Source organism: Andrographis paniculata, unplaced genomic scaffold (assembly GCF_009805555.1).
Source record: "Andrographis paniculata isolate CXL003 unplaced genomic scaffold, ASM980555v1 Contig73END, whole genome shotgun sequence".
Taxonomy (NCBI): Eukaryota; Viridiplantae; Streptophyta; class Magnoliopsida; order Lamiales; family Acanthaceae; genus Andrographis; species Andrographis paniculata.
This window is the reverse complement of record NW_026137610.1, coordinates 562,852-580,302: the sequence shown is the minus strand read 5'-3', so window position 1 is coordinate 580,302 and position 17,451 is coordinate 562,852. Positions and strand designations below refer to the sequence as shown.

General features: G+C 37.0%; 3 protein-coding genes across 9 annotated transcripts; 2 read left to right on the top strand and 1 right to left on the bottom strand.

Annotated features, from left to right (window-relative positions):
• Positions 1-1,309: 1,309 nt before the first annotated feature.
• On the top strand, positions 1,310-8,485 carry LOC127265478 (transcription factor MYB3R-1-like). Of its 6 annotated transcripts, XM_051295284.1 has the most exons (13): positions 1,310-1,990; positions 2,275-2,446; positions 2,732-2,786; positions 3,538-3,595; positions 4,211-4,305; positions 4,391-4,494; positions 4,592-4,720; positions 4,856-6,491; positions 6,925-7,049; positions 7,140-7,259; positions 7,395-7,509; positions 7,597-7,821; positions 8,177-8,485. In XM_051295284.1, exons 2-13 carry the CDS (start codon positions 2,370-2,372, stop codon positions 8,258-8,260), a joined length of 2,823 nt encoding a protein of 940 aa, XP_051151241.1. In that variant the 5' UTR covers positions 1,310-1,990; positions 2,275-2,369; the 3' UTR covers positions 8,261-8,485. The 6 variants fall into 6 exon arrangements, with proteins under 6 accessions (XP_051151241.1, XP_051151240.1, XP_051151239.1 ...); XM_051295283.1 differs by having other exon boundaries at positions 1,310-1,558; positions 6,925-7,259; XM_051295282.1 differs by having other exon boundaries at positions 1,310-1,605; positions 6,925-7,259.
• A 156-nt stretch (positions 8,486-8,641) lies between these two features.
• Positions 8,642-13,824, top strand: LOC127265480 (TOM1-like protein 9). 2 transcript variants are annotated; one of them, XM_051295287.1, is made up of 12 exons: positions 8,642-8,699; positions 8,809-9,064; positions 9,873-10,291; positions 10,608-10,686; positions 11,339-11,437; positions 11,507-11,620; positions 11,718-11,878; positions 12,098-12,179; positions 12,342-12,427; positions 12,612-12,788; positions 12,912-13,300; positions 13,391-13,824. In XM_051295287.1, the coding sequence occupies exons 3-12, from the start codon at positions 10,191-10,193 to the stop codon at positions 13,822-13,824; spliced, it is 1,722 nt and encodes a 573-aa protein (XP_051151244.1). In that variant the 5' UTR covers positions 8,642-8,699; positions 8,809-9,064; positions 9,873-10,190. The 2 variants fall into 2 exon arrangements, with proteins under 2 accessions (XP_051151244.1, XP_051151245.1); XM_051295288.1 differs by lacking the exons at positions 8,642-8,699; positions 8,809-9,064; positions 9,873-10,291 and having other exon boundaries at positions 10,626-10,686; positions 11,280-11,437.
• On the bottom strand, positions 13,544-17,091 carry LOC127265481 (uncharacterized). The gene is made up of 13 exons (XM_051295289.1): positions 16,821-17,091; positions 16,120-16,196; positions 15,957-16,037; positions 15,573-15,701; positions 15,391-15,477; positions 15,260-15,313; positions 15,006-15,096; positions 14,850-14,920; positions 14,709-14,778; positions 14,570-14,622; positions 14,352-14,445; positions 14,165-14,262; positions 13,544-14,102 (listed from the first exon to the last, which is right to left on the bottom strand). Exons 1-13 carry the CDS (start codon positions 17,011-17,013, stop codon positions 14,019-14,021), a joined length of 1,182 nt encoding a protein of 393 aa, XP_051151246.1. The 5' UTR covers positions 17,014-17,091; the 3' UTR covers positions 13,544-14,018.
• Positions 17,092-17,451: the final 360 nt, after the last annotated feature.

The window sequence follows — 17,451 nt, the reverse complement described above, 5'->3', positions numbered from 1 at the left end:
TTTTTGAAAAGTAAAATAAAAAACAATAACTTAGATTTAGATGCTCAACTATTTCAAATGAAACTTATTTTGCCAATTTCAATTAAAAAAGATACACAATAACTTTATTTTAGAAATTAAAATAATGTAGCAACATAGAGGTGACCTAGTGCAAATGAGACCACTTCCAAGCCATTAGAAGAGCTAATTTTTTTGTATGCACATTTTGTTTGGAGAGGAATGAACATTGACACTTAAGCTAATCGAGATTTTTTATGAAATAAGAGAAAAATTTGAACATGTAAACAATTGTTATATATTTATAAATAGACATAAGATTAAATAGTATAAATTAAAAACTGTATAACAGATTTTTTTGCTAATTTCCGAATGCTTTTTAAATAAATTTTCAGTTAAACCTAATAATCTACAAATTTTTGCATTTAATTGAGTTGTTCCAAATAGTTTATAAGAGTGAAGAATAATTCCTCTAATTATCAATTAAATTTTTTCGAGATAAAATTTGGAGTCCCTCTTAATAAATGTTGGTTAGAATTTTAGATATATTGTTTTTTATTTAGTAAACATATATCAGATAATTTCAACAATTCAAGATTATTTAAACTTTATACATTTACAGTTTATTTATCAAATATAAAATACTATTAATAGACTTGTAAATTGTAAATATATTTATCTAATTTGATAATCTTAGAAAATAAAAAATAGTAACTAATTTGAAATTTTGAATAAATGATTTTGACTTTGCACATGTATTTTTTGACCAAGGTAGTTATTTGACTGTCCTTAAATATCAGTTTGAGTGTATTTTGGTCAGGTTCATTATAAAAATATTATATTAAAATAAAAAATTTAGATTTATCCGAAAACACCCTTTAAATCATTACCAAACATATCACTATTTTACATTGTGATTTGTGAAGCAAATGGTTCTCGTGCATGCACAAGAATTTCAGAATTTGTAAGATATTTTAGTTGCATTTTAAAAAATAAAAATAAATGTGAGTGTATTTAATTTTCTACACTCACTTCCCATATATTTTGACTTGTATTATTATTATTTTTTGAATTTGAAAATTCCTTAATATAAAATATTTTTTTTAAGGTATCTTTAGCAAAACAAAATATTGTGTTCGAATAGTAATAGAATAATCAGATTGTATATATATGTATGAAAAAAAACAAGATATTACTAACGTACGAAAAAGAAAGGAATATACGCCGTTAGATTTGTAATCGTGGCACGATCCTCACCGTTGTTGCCAGACTACTATTCGATGTTTACCACAAGGGTTTTGAAACAGCTCTCCGTCCCAGCGTCCCTTTCAATTTTGAATCATCGGACCGTTGTTCTATTTATTGATACCTCCTGCTTCTAGAACAGTTCTCAGATACGCTCAGCATACCAGCATTCGTCTCCTTTCTTTTCTGCTCAAAATTCTTGCTCTCGCAATAGAGGAATCTTTTGTTTGTATGTGTGATTGCATATATATACATATAGGATCGAAGGAATTTGCTCATTTTTGGATTGGAATGAGCGTTGAGGCGATCAGTCGGGGTACGGCTGTATCTTGTGTCGGATTGGAGTTGATGAAGCTGGGTTTGGTCTGTTTTGAAGTTCTTGTCGGCAAGTGTTTTTCGTCAATCGAAGGATGCTTGTGAAATGATTTTCTTTATTTCGTTCTTCCATTCATTTGCGTATTTGAAAACGGCATTTATTTCAAGAATGAAACCCTAAGTAGGAGGATCCTTTTTGGAGATTCGGTTAAGTTTGTGTTGTTTGATCTCTTTCTAGGATATTTGCCTCTGATTTTGCCCATTGAGATTCTTGAGTATTTCTTGTAATTGGAAATTTCAACTCGCATGTTTCCTTAGATTTCCAGAACACATGTTTTATCTCTACATAGCTGACTCTTCTTCATCCATACACTGGTAGCCATAGCTTTAACATATTATGAGATTTCTCATTTCACCGGGCGCAGAAATTGCGGTAAGTATACTTTACTTCAGTTATGTAGATCCGAAGGTGGCACAAAATCATTTATTTCACCGTGTACTAGGTCGGATAACTCTCAAATATTTGATTTTAATTAGAACGCAAGGGGATTTCTTGACAGATGCCATTTTTGTGAATGGATGCTGTATCAGCACTAAGTAATATCAAAATTCTTTGCATATTCGGATCATACTTAGATTTACTCTGTTCTATCATTTATATCTTTCTCAATATATTTGACTTCATACTGAATTGAAATTGTGCCCACATCCCTGCAGGTAGCATATAATGATTAGGAGACAACATTCTGTAGATGGTTGCCAGTGTTTGGAATTTTGGGGCATATGCAGGTTTTCTTATTTCTTGACTAAATATGAATGGTGATGAGAGTAGAAAAACACTTCGAGATGGTGCTGGCAGTGGTTCAGAAAGAGCTCAACCGTTGCATGGGTATGTTTTTAAGAACAGCTAGTTCACTTGTTATTCTGCAATTTAAGTAGTGATCCTTTCCCAATATGTATGTATTAATAAATTTATTGAGGCCCCCTAATAAAAAAGCTGCATTTATAATCTTCATACCTCTGAAAACATAGGAGTGGTTTCACATTAGTATTAAAGCTTAATCAATTGGAAACTGAGTGTGATTTTCTCCTTCCTATAACTGGAATGCTGCAGCTGAAGCATTGAAGATTTACTCAAACATTACTTACATGATATTTCATACTTTTTGTGTAGGAGGACCAGTGGGCCTAGGAAGCGCTCCACAAAGGGGCAATGGACTGCAGAGGAGGTTAACCAGATACTTTTCTGAAACTTATATTTCTGCATCTGCAACTTTTCTTAATTGAATGCAGAGTCAGTAATAACCTTCGCATGTGATTATATTGTTACTCAAAAGTATGCTCCTGGGAGTTATACTCATCGAGAGTAGACGGTAGTACATGTTTGGTTTTCTTCTTACAACTCTTGTATGATGAACATGAAGGAATTGTTAGATTTAAACAATATAACCATTCCATGTGCAAAAGGAGCAATAGCTTTATCTTCTTCAGATCATCTTGTTAATGGCTAGTTTTTAGGAATTTAGGATGGTAATGTTCTACATATTGTTTGTTTTTACTCTGATGGTATGCCATTTTTTTTCTTAAATTACTATATATTGTTTTAGAAGCGAAAATATCAAACATAGTGATAGCTCAGTCTCAATATGATTTTGTAGTCTCAGATTTCATGTTTACGAAGGTCTTTCAAGGGGATCAAAACACTCTGGAATAGAGTTTCTTTTACTATAACTGGTTATTTAGCCGCATAAATTACTTTGGAAGAGCAATTTAAAGCATGCCACTTGGTTGTATTGGTGCCCAACATATGGATCCTATCAGGGTTATAAACTACTCTAGTTGTAATGTCAATGAACTATGCTTCTCAGTAAACACTGAACATTCTCTGCTGTTTAACGCAGGCATTTTTGTATCAAACTAGGCCACTACCAATTTTGGAATTTTCAATTCTTAATGTGTGTCTCAACATTTTCCTGACAGGATGAGATATTACGGATGGCTGTTCAACGATTTAATGGAAAAAACTGGAAAAAGATTGGTAATAATACGCAGCAAAACATTTTATCATTTATTACTTGTAGCTGGAAGTAGACTTAAGCACTGTTCCTTTTCAAATTACTTATTAGAAGCTAGTCAAAACTGGAAGTAGATTTAAGCATTGTCTAGCCTTCCGAATTATTTATTAGAGGGCCTAGTCACAACGGCAACATAACATATTTAAGATGTTAAATATATATATATATATATACATATATATGTTTTAAAGGAATAACTAGATAGAAGGCTGCGATACCATAGCCAGCTTCAACTAATACAATATTTTATTCACAAAGAAGATCGAAGATGATTTTTGAAGACTAAGAACTTTATTTGGAGACTCATAAATTCTGAAACTTTACTCTTAATTTTCCTTTCTGATAATTATTTAAAAATTTGGTTGCATGAGCTTTTCAGGATGTGTGGTTATTGGTATGTGTTGCCCTAGGATTTGGCTGGAAGTGTTTTTGTGTGAAGCGAAGTGCTGACTTGCTTTTTCCTAAATTAGTCACTCCTAAATGACAAAAAGGACTTTGTTCTGCGCTAGTGGTTAGTTGTTGCAAGGTGTGGCCTTTACTGAGATCTTACTCTTTGGGTGGCTTCTGTTCTGTTACAGCGGAGTGTTTCAAGGATCGAACAGATGTGCAATGCTTACACAGGTGGCAGAAGGTTCTTAATCCAGATCTTGTTAAAGGTCCATGGACAAAAGAGGTTGAGCAATGTTCTTCTTTTTTTCCATTTGGCTGTGTTCTGTTTTCATTAGAATTTACTTACAATTGTCTTTTTCCCTGCTTAGGAGGATGAAAGCATAACTGAATTGGTGAATAAATTTGGACCAAAAAAGTGGTCTACCATTGCGCAGCATCTTCCTGGGCGTATAGGGAAGCAATGTAGGGAAAGGTAGGCTCCCTTTCCACCTTGATGTTCATATATGCAATTTTCATTTTATTGTTTGGTAAACTTACTGGGACATATGTTGACATTAATTGTGTTGTAGGTGGTACAATCATCTTAACCCTGGCATAAATAAAGAAGCTTGGACTCAAGATGAGGAGCTGACTTTAATTCGTGCCCATCAGATTTATGGGAACAAGTGGGCTGAGTTAACAAAGGTTTTGCCTGGGAGGTACAATAATTATTATTAGTTATAGGAAGCTATAATACTTAAAAAATATATGAACTTCACATGTCTATCACCTGCATATCATGTTATTCATCTGGCTTTTACTAATTTTCGTTTCCACTGTACATATGACATCAGGACTGACAATGCAATTAAAAATCATTGGAATTCTGCTGTCAAGAAGAAGCTAGACATGTATATGGCATCAGGGCTACTTTCACAGTCCCAAGGCGCACCCCTTGTTTGCCATAGAGAGCCAGCTTCCTCTTCTTCAATGGCACAACAAAGTAGTGAAGATGGTAGAAACAGAGCAGAGGTGGTGGAAGGTACATCTCAGTCTACAAACAAATCAATCAAGAAAATTAAACATCCCGAGGGGAGCTCCAGAGCAACTGAAGAATCAAGTACAGTCCGCTCTTCTGAAGATCATTGCCCTACTTCTCAAGACGTCACATATGCCATACAAAAAACACCTTGTAAACAGCAGGGTGATGAATTTCTTGAACTTGGTTCCTCTCCAGATCAGGTAACACTTCCAAGGAATGATCAACAAAACACAGATGGTGGGCTGCCTGATATGTCTTTCCAGGAGCTTTGGCAAAATTCACCTGGAATGTTCATTTCATCTTTTTCTGGAAGGGATAACCAAGAAAATGCATCCTTTCCTTCAGCAACTTATGAGGAACATACTTCCGTGACAAACAGGGTTGTGAATTCTGCTACTCCTAACTCTATTGCTAGTTTGGACTGCCAGAGGGAACATAGTCAGGATAGCCATGATAAATCTCTCTTTGAAACTACTACTAGGGATGTTGATGGACCTGCAGAGTCGTCATATAATCAATGTTCTTCTCAGGTGCCTTATGATATGATGGGAATTCCTCTTCGTCAACCTCTTGCCACTCCTAATCTACTCCTGGCGTCTAATGATGATTTGCTTATTTCCAGTATAACTGCAAATCAGTGCAACTATTCCTCTCATATGATTGCTGAGCAGGAGTCCAGTTTGCAAAGACAAGGTGATGAATTTGTTCATGCCAAGGAATTCAATAATTTTGCTTGTATGGAAAACTCCGCCGTGGTAAATATGCAATCAAATCTAGTTTTGGCAAATGATTTTGTATCAACTCCATTGGATGTTTCTCAATGTTGTTCTTCCAAAGACAAACACCGAGCTGACTCAGAAGAACAGGGGTTGGGAGTTTTATTCTATGAACCTCCTCGTTTTCCAAGCTTTGAGATGCCATTTTTCAGTTGTGATCTTATAGAATCTGGCAGTGATATGCATCAACAGTACAGTCCGTTTGGCATACGCCAGCTGATGATTTCTTCCATGACTCCACTCAAACTCTGGGATTCACCAAATAAAGATGATAGCCCAGTCGCAGTTTTGAAAAGTGCAGCCAAGAGTTTTCCCGACGCTCCATCAATAATGAAAAAAAGAAACCGAGATATGTTATCTCCTGCTTCTGAAACAAGCAGTGGAAAGAAGCTTGAAAGTATATCTGAACAAGAGTTTTCCAACCCAACAAATGATGTTTCCACATCGGAAGATGTATTTAATGGAAGTATAGATGAAAGAGAAGCAATGCTGTTGGTATCTCCAGAGTGTAAAGGGAAATTCGAAGTGCCTTTTATGGAAAAAGAAAACATGGTCCCTGCTCCTGATTGTCAGGCGAAGAATGAAGGCAGCAAAAATCTTCTTATCTCATTCGATGAGTATTCAGACAACATACCTGAACATGCTTCTGTGGGCAAAGATGCAATGGATTTGGTGAGTATCTTTTCACTTTATAGTTTAGAAGCAATGGTATAAAGAAACATTTGAGGTGTTGAAATTGAATAGAGCCAAGAAAGAGCTAAAATCTTGTTTTCCATGAATGATGTGACTAATATTCATTATCTAATCAATTCCATTTCGAATAGATGTTCTGTTAATTGAAATCTCTTGAAGTAGTTGAATTTCTAATCTTGAGTATTGTATTTTAACTTGTCTTAACAAATGGTAACAGTGACATCTGATCTAGATAGTCACCACATTATAGGATGAAGGCTTGATGGCATTGAGATTGCTTTACCGGTCTAGATGCTTACAATCATAGAAGAGAAAAGGAAGTTGAGATAACTGTAAAAAAGAACACTTTTTATTCTTTTGAACTACTAAATTTGTGTAATTTGATCTGGTCGTGACCCTGTTTTGGTTGCAGGAAAATGAGTTATCTGGAATCCTTGTTGAACAGGATATGAATAACATGCTATTCTTGTCTCCTGACCCTTTTGGAGTTAAGGTTGATAGATCATCTGGCCCCGGCTCCAGAACTCTTGGAAATAAGTATTCGAAAAGACTTGATTGTGTATCAAAACATGGTGCTATTTTATCTTCTGCCGAGACACTGAGCTTTTCTGCTATTTGTTCTCCTAGAGACATCACACAGAAGGATTGCACTATTCTTGCTGCAACAACGTCAATGCAAACATTGAATAGCCCTTCAGAGAAGAAAGTTGAAAGTTCTGGTGAAGGCATAGTCGAAACAGACAGCAGGTAAGATGACTGGCTACAGCTCCATGCTCTAGATTTTATGGTTTTCTCTTGCTGCTTCGCTGTGTCTCCTGAGCACTCTAATAGTTGTAGTGATTGTGGTGATGCATTTCTTATTTTGGTTTTTCTCATTCTCAGATGCGTGGAGACACCATTCAAGAGGACTACTGAGTCTCCTTCCATATGGAAATCACCTTGGTTTATTAACAATTTTACACCAGGTCCCATAGTTGATACAGATATAACAGTTGAGGTCCGTCTGATTCCTTGTAGTCTAATTATGTATTTTAACCGATACTTTACTTTATCTGTTCTCACCGCATGCCACTTATCTTTGTAGGACATTTTGAGCCCAGGGGACAAAAGTTATGATGCCATTGGGTTAATGAAGCAATTAGAAGAGCATACTGCTGGTACCTTTGCTGATGCACTGGAGATTTTGGGAGAAGAAACTCCAGAATCTTTGAAAGCTAAATGGGCAAAAGGCCCAGGAGAAGGAAAGCCGAGCTGCTTTAGTCCAGATTCCCAAAGCAAATATTATGCCCTTAAGGCTACAAATTTTGCGGTATGGTTGTCGGTATGGTTGTCATAAACATTTCTAATCTGATTTTTTCAAATTGCAAATTTTCTTTTAGATTGAGTTTTACTTGCCTGGTCAGATTACTTTCCAGTAAGTTTCCTAGGTGTGCCGTTGCAAGCATTAGTCATCTGTGCCTGTTAACATGAATTCTTCATAGTTGCTAATATTTAAATGTTCATTTCCAAATTTGAAAATTTTAACCAGAAGCTTGCCAGCTTTATATCATGAATTTAGTTTATGGGCATTGGGTACTATGATATTATTTATAATGTTGCTGAGTTTTTATCAAAATTTCATTCTAACTTCTGCTTATTAATCTGTTGTAATGTATGTGCTGCAGACTGGGAGGCGTACCCTTGATTTTAGTGAATGCGGAACACCTAGAAAGAGAAATGTTACTTTTCCATCAAGCAGCAGTCAATGACCTCAAAATTTTCATTCTACTGTAATCTCTATGAATCCCTTAATTAAAATTTATGCAGTTTGTGACATATGATCTAGTGTTTGAATATTCCATTTATTCTTGTATCTTCTACCACCCGGAATATCCTGAATAAGGAAAAAGAAAGAAAATGAACAATGGATTAGATTGAAGTATGTTGAGGATATGGATCATTCTTTTTGTTCAATGCTGTCTTAAAGTGTATTATTTTGTGGCTTTACTTGATCATTTTATGGTTTGTTGTTCAATGTCATTTCACCTATGAGTTTCACAGTTATACTCACTTATTTATAATACGTTGCATATGGAAACTCTCTCGACCCTCTGCATATGAATGAATATCAGCTTACAGGATTCTCTTAGAACTTGGACGACAACCTTGACATAATTTCATCCAGAGAGACCGATTTCCTGCTCAACGGTAAGGAGTCTTTTATCATTCATTTTACTTTAACTATGAACAACATTTAACTGCCATTTCGATCAAAAGCATTTCCATACCTTATTGATACATTTCTTCACTATTTTAGGCAGATGTGACTGAGGTTGCACTCCGCCATACTTTAGTCTCAACTCCTGCACCAAGAAACACCACGGTGCCAAGGCCCTGATAACATACCACCATGTGAGATAAGTATAAGCATGAAATTTTGTCTATTAGTACATGTCTAGGTCGAAGTTTTTAGTAGATGTGGAGCCATTACCATTTTTGTGGTCTCAAGGGCTTCGTTGAGCAAGGCTGGCGCTCTCGTGCACTGAAAACAGTAATCTACACCGAGCCCTCAGGTGACTTCTTTGATCGAATCCGATAAGGATTTCATGCTAAGGTTAAGATTTATAAACTCAGTAACTCCAAAGATTTCATGCATTGAGAATAGTCGGGATAGATATCCGATACGGATTTCTCTCGCTTTGTCTCGGTGATGTCTATCCCGATCATTCTCCATGCTCCTTGTATCTGAGCTCCAGTAACCGCCTGCATGACGGCATGACGGCGACACTTACCCTGTGTCTTCGTGGCCGGGAATATGAGGGAACAGTGGCTGCAAGAGTAGTACAATATGAAACAATGATCATTCTTAAAAAAATCAAAATTTTCTACTTATAAATGTGAGATAATGGTTTAAAACTTTGAATATCTTTTGGTCACACAGATAGTTGCGAGTTTCGAGCGTTATTAAAAAAATAAAAATAAAAAATCAAGAAAATTCTTGCATGGATGGCATGGGATTTCTTAACCAAAGGGTACGAACTTGCACGCGCCACTGCACCTGCAATTTCTTAATTTCAATTTTATTTTTCAATATTTAAATTCTACACAAAATATCACCTTTGCATGTTACGACTCTGGGCTGTTCCTCATTATACCAAAATGAGGGAAAATAAAGGCAGTTTTATTGTTATTTATGTCGGCCTGTTCTTGTGTGTCTTTATTGAATACTAGTATCATTTTAAAATTGCGCGCTGACGGAAATATTCATTAAATATTTAGTACTAATAATAATGTTATTATTGTATTTGCGGTCCGTAAAAATCTAACAATTCGAAATCGCCCCGTTTGTTCGGCGGTCGTGGCTCATCGGGTCCACTGCAGACTACTGATTTTTCCAACGCAACCTCCACCGTCCGATCATAGAGCGCGCCGCGGCTGTGTAAATTACCTACGGTCGGGATGCCTCCACGCGTCCCATTTCTACTGGAATGCAGGAGCAATTTTGTCTGGGATAGGAAGGAACCAACGGTCGGATCCTCCGGGATGAACTATGGCTACTTTTGTGTGGTCTCAGTTTCCCTTCTTCGAAAAAAAGGTGAAGAAATTCTCAGTTTCTATCGTTTTTTTTGGATGCTGTTTGAGAAGTTTCGGCGGCGTTGAGGTGTCGTCAGTTTGCTCGACGGTTTTGGGGAAGACGAGATGGTTAACTCAATGGTGGAAAGAGCGACTAGCGACATGCTAATCGGTCCTGATTGGGCTATGAATATCGACATCTGTGACATTTGCAACCACGATCCTGCGTAATGTTCTTTCTTCCTTATATAGTCGTGTTCAATTATTTAATAGTTTGGTTCACTGTAGTTTTTGAATTAGTGGTGGTGTGTTTTGCGTGTGAGTACTTCCGTTGCATCTTTCATCGGCTATTTACTGTATATTAATGGTTCTTGTTACGCTTGTGAGCTAGTGGTTCTCAAACTTCTTTAACTATTTAATTCTGTTGTTTCTCTGAATGTTTGCTCTCTGTCTTTAGTTTCACTACAATGCATACTTTCTGCTCCTTTGAGGAATAATGCCTTTTATGAGCTCAATTCTCATGTTGTTTGTGATATTTATCAGACAAGCAAAAGTTGTTGTTAAAGGTATAAAGAAGCGGCTTAGTAGCAAGAATCCGAAAGTCCAGCTGCTTACACTAACTGTAAGCTTCATTTTTAATTTTTCTTTTTTTTTTTTTGTTCTATGGGTGTTACTCCACTTAAATATTATGCTTGCTGTTTTTGTGCTTTTTATGCAACGACTATTGAGTATTAGAGGTGTAATTCTTCATTGTGCTTCTTTCTTACAAGTACAAACCTTTTCTTCTTGGTGATAAAAGATTTGACTCTGTGTTTTTTCTGTTAACTAGCAGAAGGAATAGCTTATCCAGACTTCTTAAGTTATTTATGTATAAGATCACTTTGCTTTGTTAGATAAGGCAATCGGTGGATGATATTGGAATACACTTCTTGCTGTTAGGGTGACGGCAAGAATACAGCACAGAATAACTTGCATTTTTCTGTGAAATTATATTCAAGAGATTTAACTTCAAATTTCTAATCCAAGGGCAGATAATTTCCCTGGTTTGCTAGTTAGTATGTTTGTTGAATTAAAATGTTCCAGTGATGGAAAAACAAGTTCAAATTTAAAGACTAGGGTGCTCTATTTGGGCAAAGAAAACAGTTCTATATTTAAATTCTGTCCTCTGGACTACACTGGTTTAAGTCCTTATAGATTCCTCTCATATCCTTGCAGTGGAAGAAATTTTGGTTAAGTTATTGAGTCAATTGCAAATGTTTCGTTTCGTGTTCTAGCTATTAGAAACCATTATGAAGAACTGCGGTGATATTGTCCATAAGCATGTTGCTCGAAAAGATTTACCCCATGAAATGGTGAAAGCTGCAAAAAAGAAGGTAGTCTAATTCATTCTCTATTTTATACTGAATCCCACCATTTTTATGATGTAAAATCCGATGCTGCAGCTAGGTTTTCAAGTGAAAGAGAAGATATTGACTTTAATAGATACTTGGCAAGAAGCCTTTGGAGGCCCAAGAGCAAAATATCCCCAATATTTCATAGCATACCTGGATTTATTGGTAGTTCCATACTGAATCTTCTGATTGCTTTGTTTTTTCATTTTTTGTTTCATGTTTTATTTTTCGGTATTCATGAAGCTAATGTAATTGGTATCAGCGTCTTGGGGCAGTTTTCCCCCAGAAGCTCGAGAGCTCAGCTCCCGTTTTCACTCCACCTCAGACACATCCTTTGTCATCTAACCCACAACATATGCACAATTCTGAACTGAGTCAGAAATCAGTGGGATCTTCTGCCGATACTGAACTTCCGACCTTGAGGTTGAGCATTCTGGATTGTATATACATTTAATCTCTCTCTTTTACCAGTTTCCACCTGTGAAATCGTGATACATTTGTTCTCAACTTCAAATGTTGCTTCTCATTGTTTGAATAGATTTGATGTTATTGCAAGGTTACACCTTTAAAATAATTAAAAGCTTAAATATTTTGCATTTCAGTCATGTGCTCATTGTAGACTTTTGTCTTCTTTTGTTTCAGCTTAACCGAACTTCAACGTGCGCGTAGCATCATGGAGGTCCTCACAGAAATGCTGAATGCTTTAGATCCTGGTAACATAGAGGTGCGAAAATGTTATGGTAATTAATTAAGGGCAGATTGGTGATTGGAATACTTTGTCTGCATGATTGGATTCTTGTCTTGTGAATGTTTGATGCTGTATAAATTTAAGATCTTTAGTACACCAGAATTTGAGAAATTGAAGCAGCCTGTGTACTTCATGCAGGGGCTCAAGCAGGAGGTCGTAGTTGATCTTGTGGATCAGTGCCGTACCTACAAGCGAAGAGTGGCGCACCTTATTAACTCAACTTCGTAAGGCCTTGTCTACTTCCCCTGCCAACTTATCGATCATTCTCCCAGTTTAACCATGCCTATGCTCTCGATATTATTTCTCTGAAATGTCATATAGAACTATTCTTTGATCATCAATGCTATTGCAACAATGTTCTTGATGAGCTTGTTCGTGTTTTTCTGTTTATTTATATTTTTTTTGTAGGGATGAATCGCTATTATCCCAAGCATTAGCACTGAATGATGACTTGCAATGTCTACTGGCTAAACACGGCTCGATTGCTTGTGGAGCTGTGTCTTCAAAAATAGAGCAACCAAGACCAGAATTGAGTCGGGCTTTGGTCCCTTCCACCACCAATGATGCCAAACAGCCAGAGAAAGGGTAAGATTACGTTTTGCTCTACATATAATGCCTCCTATGAGTTCTTCCATTGTCCTTTAGATGAGTCACAATTTCCGCCTTATTTTGTTCAAATCTTAGAAAAGTTGAAATTTTCTTTGGCAGGACTACAACATCCCCTAGTACCTTACAGAAGCAGCTATTACCTCCGGCTCTTACTACCGGTGTTTGGACGACCCCATCAAAGCCCGATCCTCAGATGGATCTCTTGAGTGGAGATGACTTCAACTCGTCTACAGAAAGCTCACTGGCACTTGTTCCATCTGTACAGCCTCATCCAGCGATCCCCATTTCGTCCGAACAGAATGCTCTTGCTCTGGTCGATCTGTTCTCGGAGAATAACAACAGCCAATCTTTAGATCATGGACAAGCCTGCCCCTCATCTTCTCAAATGAATTTCAATCCTCCATTACTATCGAATGGAAGTATTGTCGGTCCTATGCTACCCCGGCATGAACAGTCGCTAAAACGGCTACCATCCTCACCAGTTTACGGTGCATCTCTACTCAATGATTCTGCTACTGCTGGATGCAAAGTTCGAATACCTCTTTAATTTATGCATACTTTGCTCATTTATTTGACAGGAGCTGATAATACCACAGCATTGCCCCCTCCTCCATGGGAAGCAGAACTCGACAGCAGCATGGCCATGATTAATCAGCCATCGCCAAGAGGTGCTTACGATCCGGGATCTCTTCCCATGTCTTGTCCACGTTCTGTGGTGATGTATCCTCAGCCAATGCAGGCTGGCCCGACGGGTTATGTGTATCCTCAACAGATGTACGGAAGCAGCCAGATGGTTAGCTTTGGCCCCAGCACCGGCTGTGCTTATGGCTATGGGTATCCGCAACATATACAGTTTGTTCGGCAAGGCATCCCCCGACAATTTCTGAGGGGCTCACTTGCTGCCACCTCGTCTCCTCCGTCATCGGGATCGGAAAATGCTTCTAGGCCAGAGGACAGGCTGTTTGAAGATCTTGTGGACATGTCAAAATTCAGGCATGCAAAGACTGTCTAGCCGTGGTGGGAATGATAAGGAAGATTTTGGTTGGCTTGATTATGGACTTTTTGGCTTTCGGTATTTTATGTTTACTATTTTTGCAATCAATATTGTGCACCGAGCCAATTGGGGTGGTTCATAACTTAGGATGTAGAATACAATGAGAGAGTAGCAGAGTATGAATTTGGTAAATATTAATAATACTCACAGGATTAAAGATGTTGATCAAACCAATCACTTGCTTGTTTGACCATCAAAGGTGTCATCTTATGGCCTATTCCTTGTTGCAGTACCACCTGAAACCACCATCAGTTAGTTCTTTTAGATTATGAAATAGCTGCTATTAACTGTATCTTACCTTAAAGTTTTGGACTGAGTCAGCCTTTCTATATGCCTGTGTTGCTTTCGATTCTGGAAGTTCCAATCCACCCACAGGACAACGAGGATCATCTTCACCTAAAAAATTTGCATATGCTACTTTTCAGTCCAAGTTCATGTAGTTACCAAGTTGATCTACATAACTACTACTTAGGAAATTCCCTTACCATTCAAAATCAGTAGCGGGCGTGGCGCAATTACAGGAATTGTGTAGGGTGAATCAAAATGGGAGGCCAAACCAGGTGCTATTCTATCCCATACCTATAAGATGATCAGGGAACACACAACCCAAAAGGTTCATAGGTAGACAACACATTCTTTTCAATTATTAGGATAGAGCAAATATGATTAAACCGAGAAGAGACACGAGAGCGATAAAACTAACCTTCTCCACTACTTCTCTAGTGATTGTACTTTCTCCTAAGTCAGTTCTTGCTTCTGAAAAAACAAGATGGAAAGAATCAACAATACATACAGGAAACATACGAATATAAATTATATGTGCTGTAATAATGTAATCCCACCTTCAAATACATCCTTGATGCTGTCAACTCGAGCCTGCCACTTATCATGCTCGATTGCCCACCGAAACCCCTAGAAGTATTTTGCATACACATTGAAACTGAAGATAATACTCACCATAATGCGGGAATTGTAAAACCTACCTGAACACCAATTATAGGGACAACAACCGAATAGCGAGTATCTACAGCAGCACCAAACCAGGCATGCATTCCTGAGCAAAAACATCACATGATGAGCTCCAAATATAGAAATATATATGTACACACACAATAATCCTAAGAATGAATTAACCTGACCTCCAAGGGATTCACCAGTTATTCCTATCCTATGAGGATCCACGTCTTCCCTTTCAGAAAGATGATCTGCCAATTTTATCAAATCCCATACCTACCAAATATATGTCTAAGTTCAGAAAACATACCATAATGACAATTTAAAATACAACCATGGAAATTGCTTTCTTGATTGAACAAACATAGGAAAATTTGACTGTAGCATATCAACAGTTGTTTAGAGTCTCTAGCTCAAACTGCAAGAATGGAAATACTACCGTGTCATATATGAAAGGCATTGTCTCCCCATTTTTCCAGGATGTGACGAGAGCCTGCATGAGAAATATGAACCTATAATGTATTCTAAAGAGCAAATCAAAGATGACCATACAGGCTAAAGCAGACGCACATCTTTGTAGGTAGTTAAGTTTTTGGCACGCTCCCCGTGGTAGCGAGAATCAATGGCTACAGCAATATAGTCTCTTGAAGCATATGCCTGAGACCATTGGAAATTGCAAACAAGCTCTTATGATTATCCTTATAGAATGTTTGTTAATGTCCACAATTCTCTGAAACATAAAGCTACACTACCTCTAGCAAAGGCCGCAGCCACTCCTTGCATTTATGTGTGCTGTGTAGGAAAACAATTGCTGCCCTTCTCTTCTGACTGCTGGCTCTCATTTTCAGTAATAGAACAGGCAAACGCCCTTGCTCCCCTTCCTGGTTATAAATTTTAGCATATAAAGCTGGGCACCAATGTATCGTATGCTTATTCGAAATGGCTTGTTCATCAATCAAGTCAATGAAGATCGATCTAACATGATAAGTAAACTTCTTATTGTTGTGGAGAGATCACACTAAATGTCAAGTAGGGAGCTTTGGGAAATGGGTAATAAGTACACTTTTATTCATTTAAATACACAATTAAGCTCAAGCTTCATGGAGCATGCTCTGGTAAGACAAAAGAGGCCACACCTCAGTAGTCAGGTAAAAGTTCTCCTCTTGAAGAAGTTCTTTAAAATTGGGAATTTCTTTCCTCGGACAAGACTCCATTGCCTGTATGTTTTCACCAAAGGCTGGTGTGAGATAAATGATTTCCATAATCAACACAGAACAGAAATACAATGGAGACTACAACCTCACTGAAAGTTGGCTTTGGCAGTTCTTGATACAACGGATGCTGGACAGGTTGTGCAGGTTCAATAGAACGATAAACTGCATAAGTTCAAGGTTCACATTTATTGGTGTGCAATGCATTAAAATGGAAGATTCACTACAGCAAGCATCCATCCAATCCATACAAGATAGAGTAGAAACATCATGATAGGATATCCAGCCAATAGTTCTTGCTAACTTCAAAATAGCTGATAAATATAATCAAAATCTTCAAGTAGTGCTGTGGTGGCTAATGCTTATCTAACACAAAGTACTACTACCAATAACTTCCGCAACATAACATAAGGAAACAAAGGCCTTGTTTTGTAGATTCAACTTAAAATTGCTTTTGAGAATGGATACAAATTTCCATCGGCCTATAATCTTCCGAGAAGAAGATATATGAACTTTCTTCTTCTCTTGAATCTGATGCAAACTGAGTCCTCAATACGAAAAACGTTTCTGTCTAATCATTGATGAACCTCTCTCGTACCCCTCTGAACAGTCAACCTCTTCACTAATTATTAAATCAAATCAAAGTTATACCAATTTCAAAATCCATGCGATCAAATGCAGCAGATTCAAACAATTCCATCAGAGAAACTGAAACTACCATTTTTTTCCTTAAAGAAAAAAGATTAATACAGAGATTGACAGAGAGAGAAGGCTGCGGATGATGATGACCTTGAGCAATTCTTCGACTGCGGAGAACTTGCAGAAACTCGGAGCGCAAGTTGGCGACGTCGTCCGAAGATTCCATAGTCGGAAGAGTTGAGATGAAGCGTGCAGCAGTTGAGAAAACGACGACATTAAAGTTGAAGTTGAATTTAGAGTTATGAAGTGGCGGTGGCACGTGCGTCGCACGTGGCAGCACCATAATCGTGGAAAGTAGTGGTTTGGAAAACAAAGAAAATTAATAATGGATGGCTCCTGCACATATTTGCTCATCTCCTCCGCGAAGACGACACCACTGTCATATTATCTCTTTTATATTTTCCGGTACACTCCAACTTTACCCCTTTTTTTTTTTATTTTTTTATTTTTTTATTTTTTATTTTCAATGTGCTATTGCATACTTCCTTCCTCCCGTCACAATTTATACTATTTTTATTTTTATTTCTCCTTAACCATTGACATCTTAAAAATTATTAAATTAAAATATATTTAATAAATATAAATTAACTTAATTAATTATATAACATACACCATTGTAAATAAGCGTTCAAAACCCCATTATTTTTATCTATTTTTTCAAAAAATAAATATTTTTATCTATATTTAAAACTATACATCTTTTATAAAATTGATTTATATT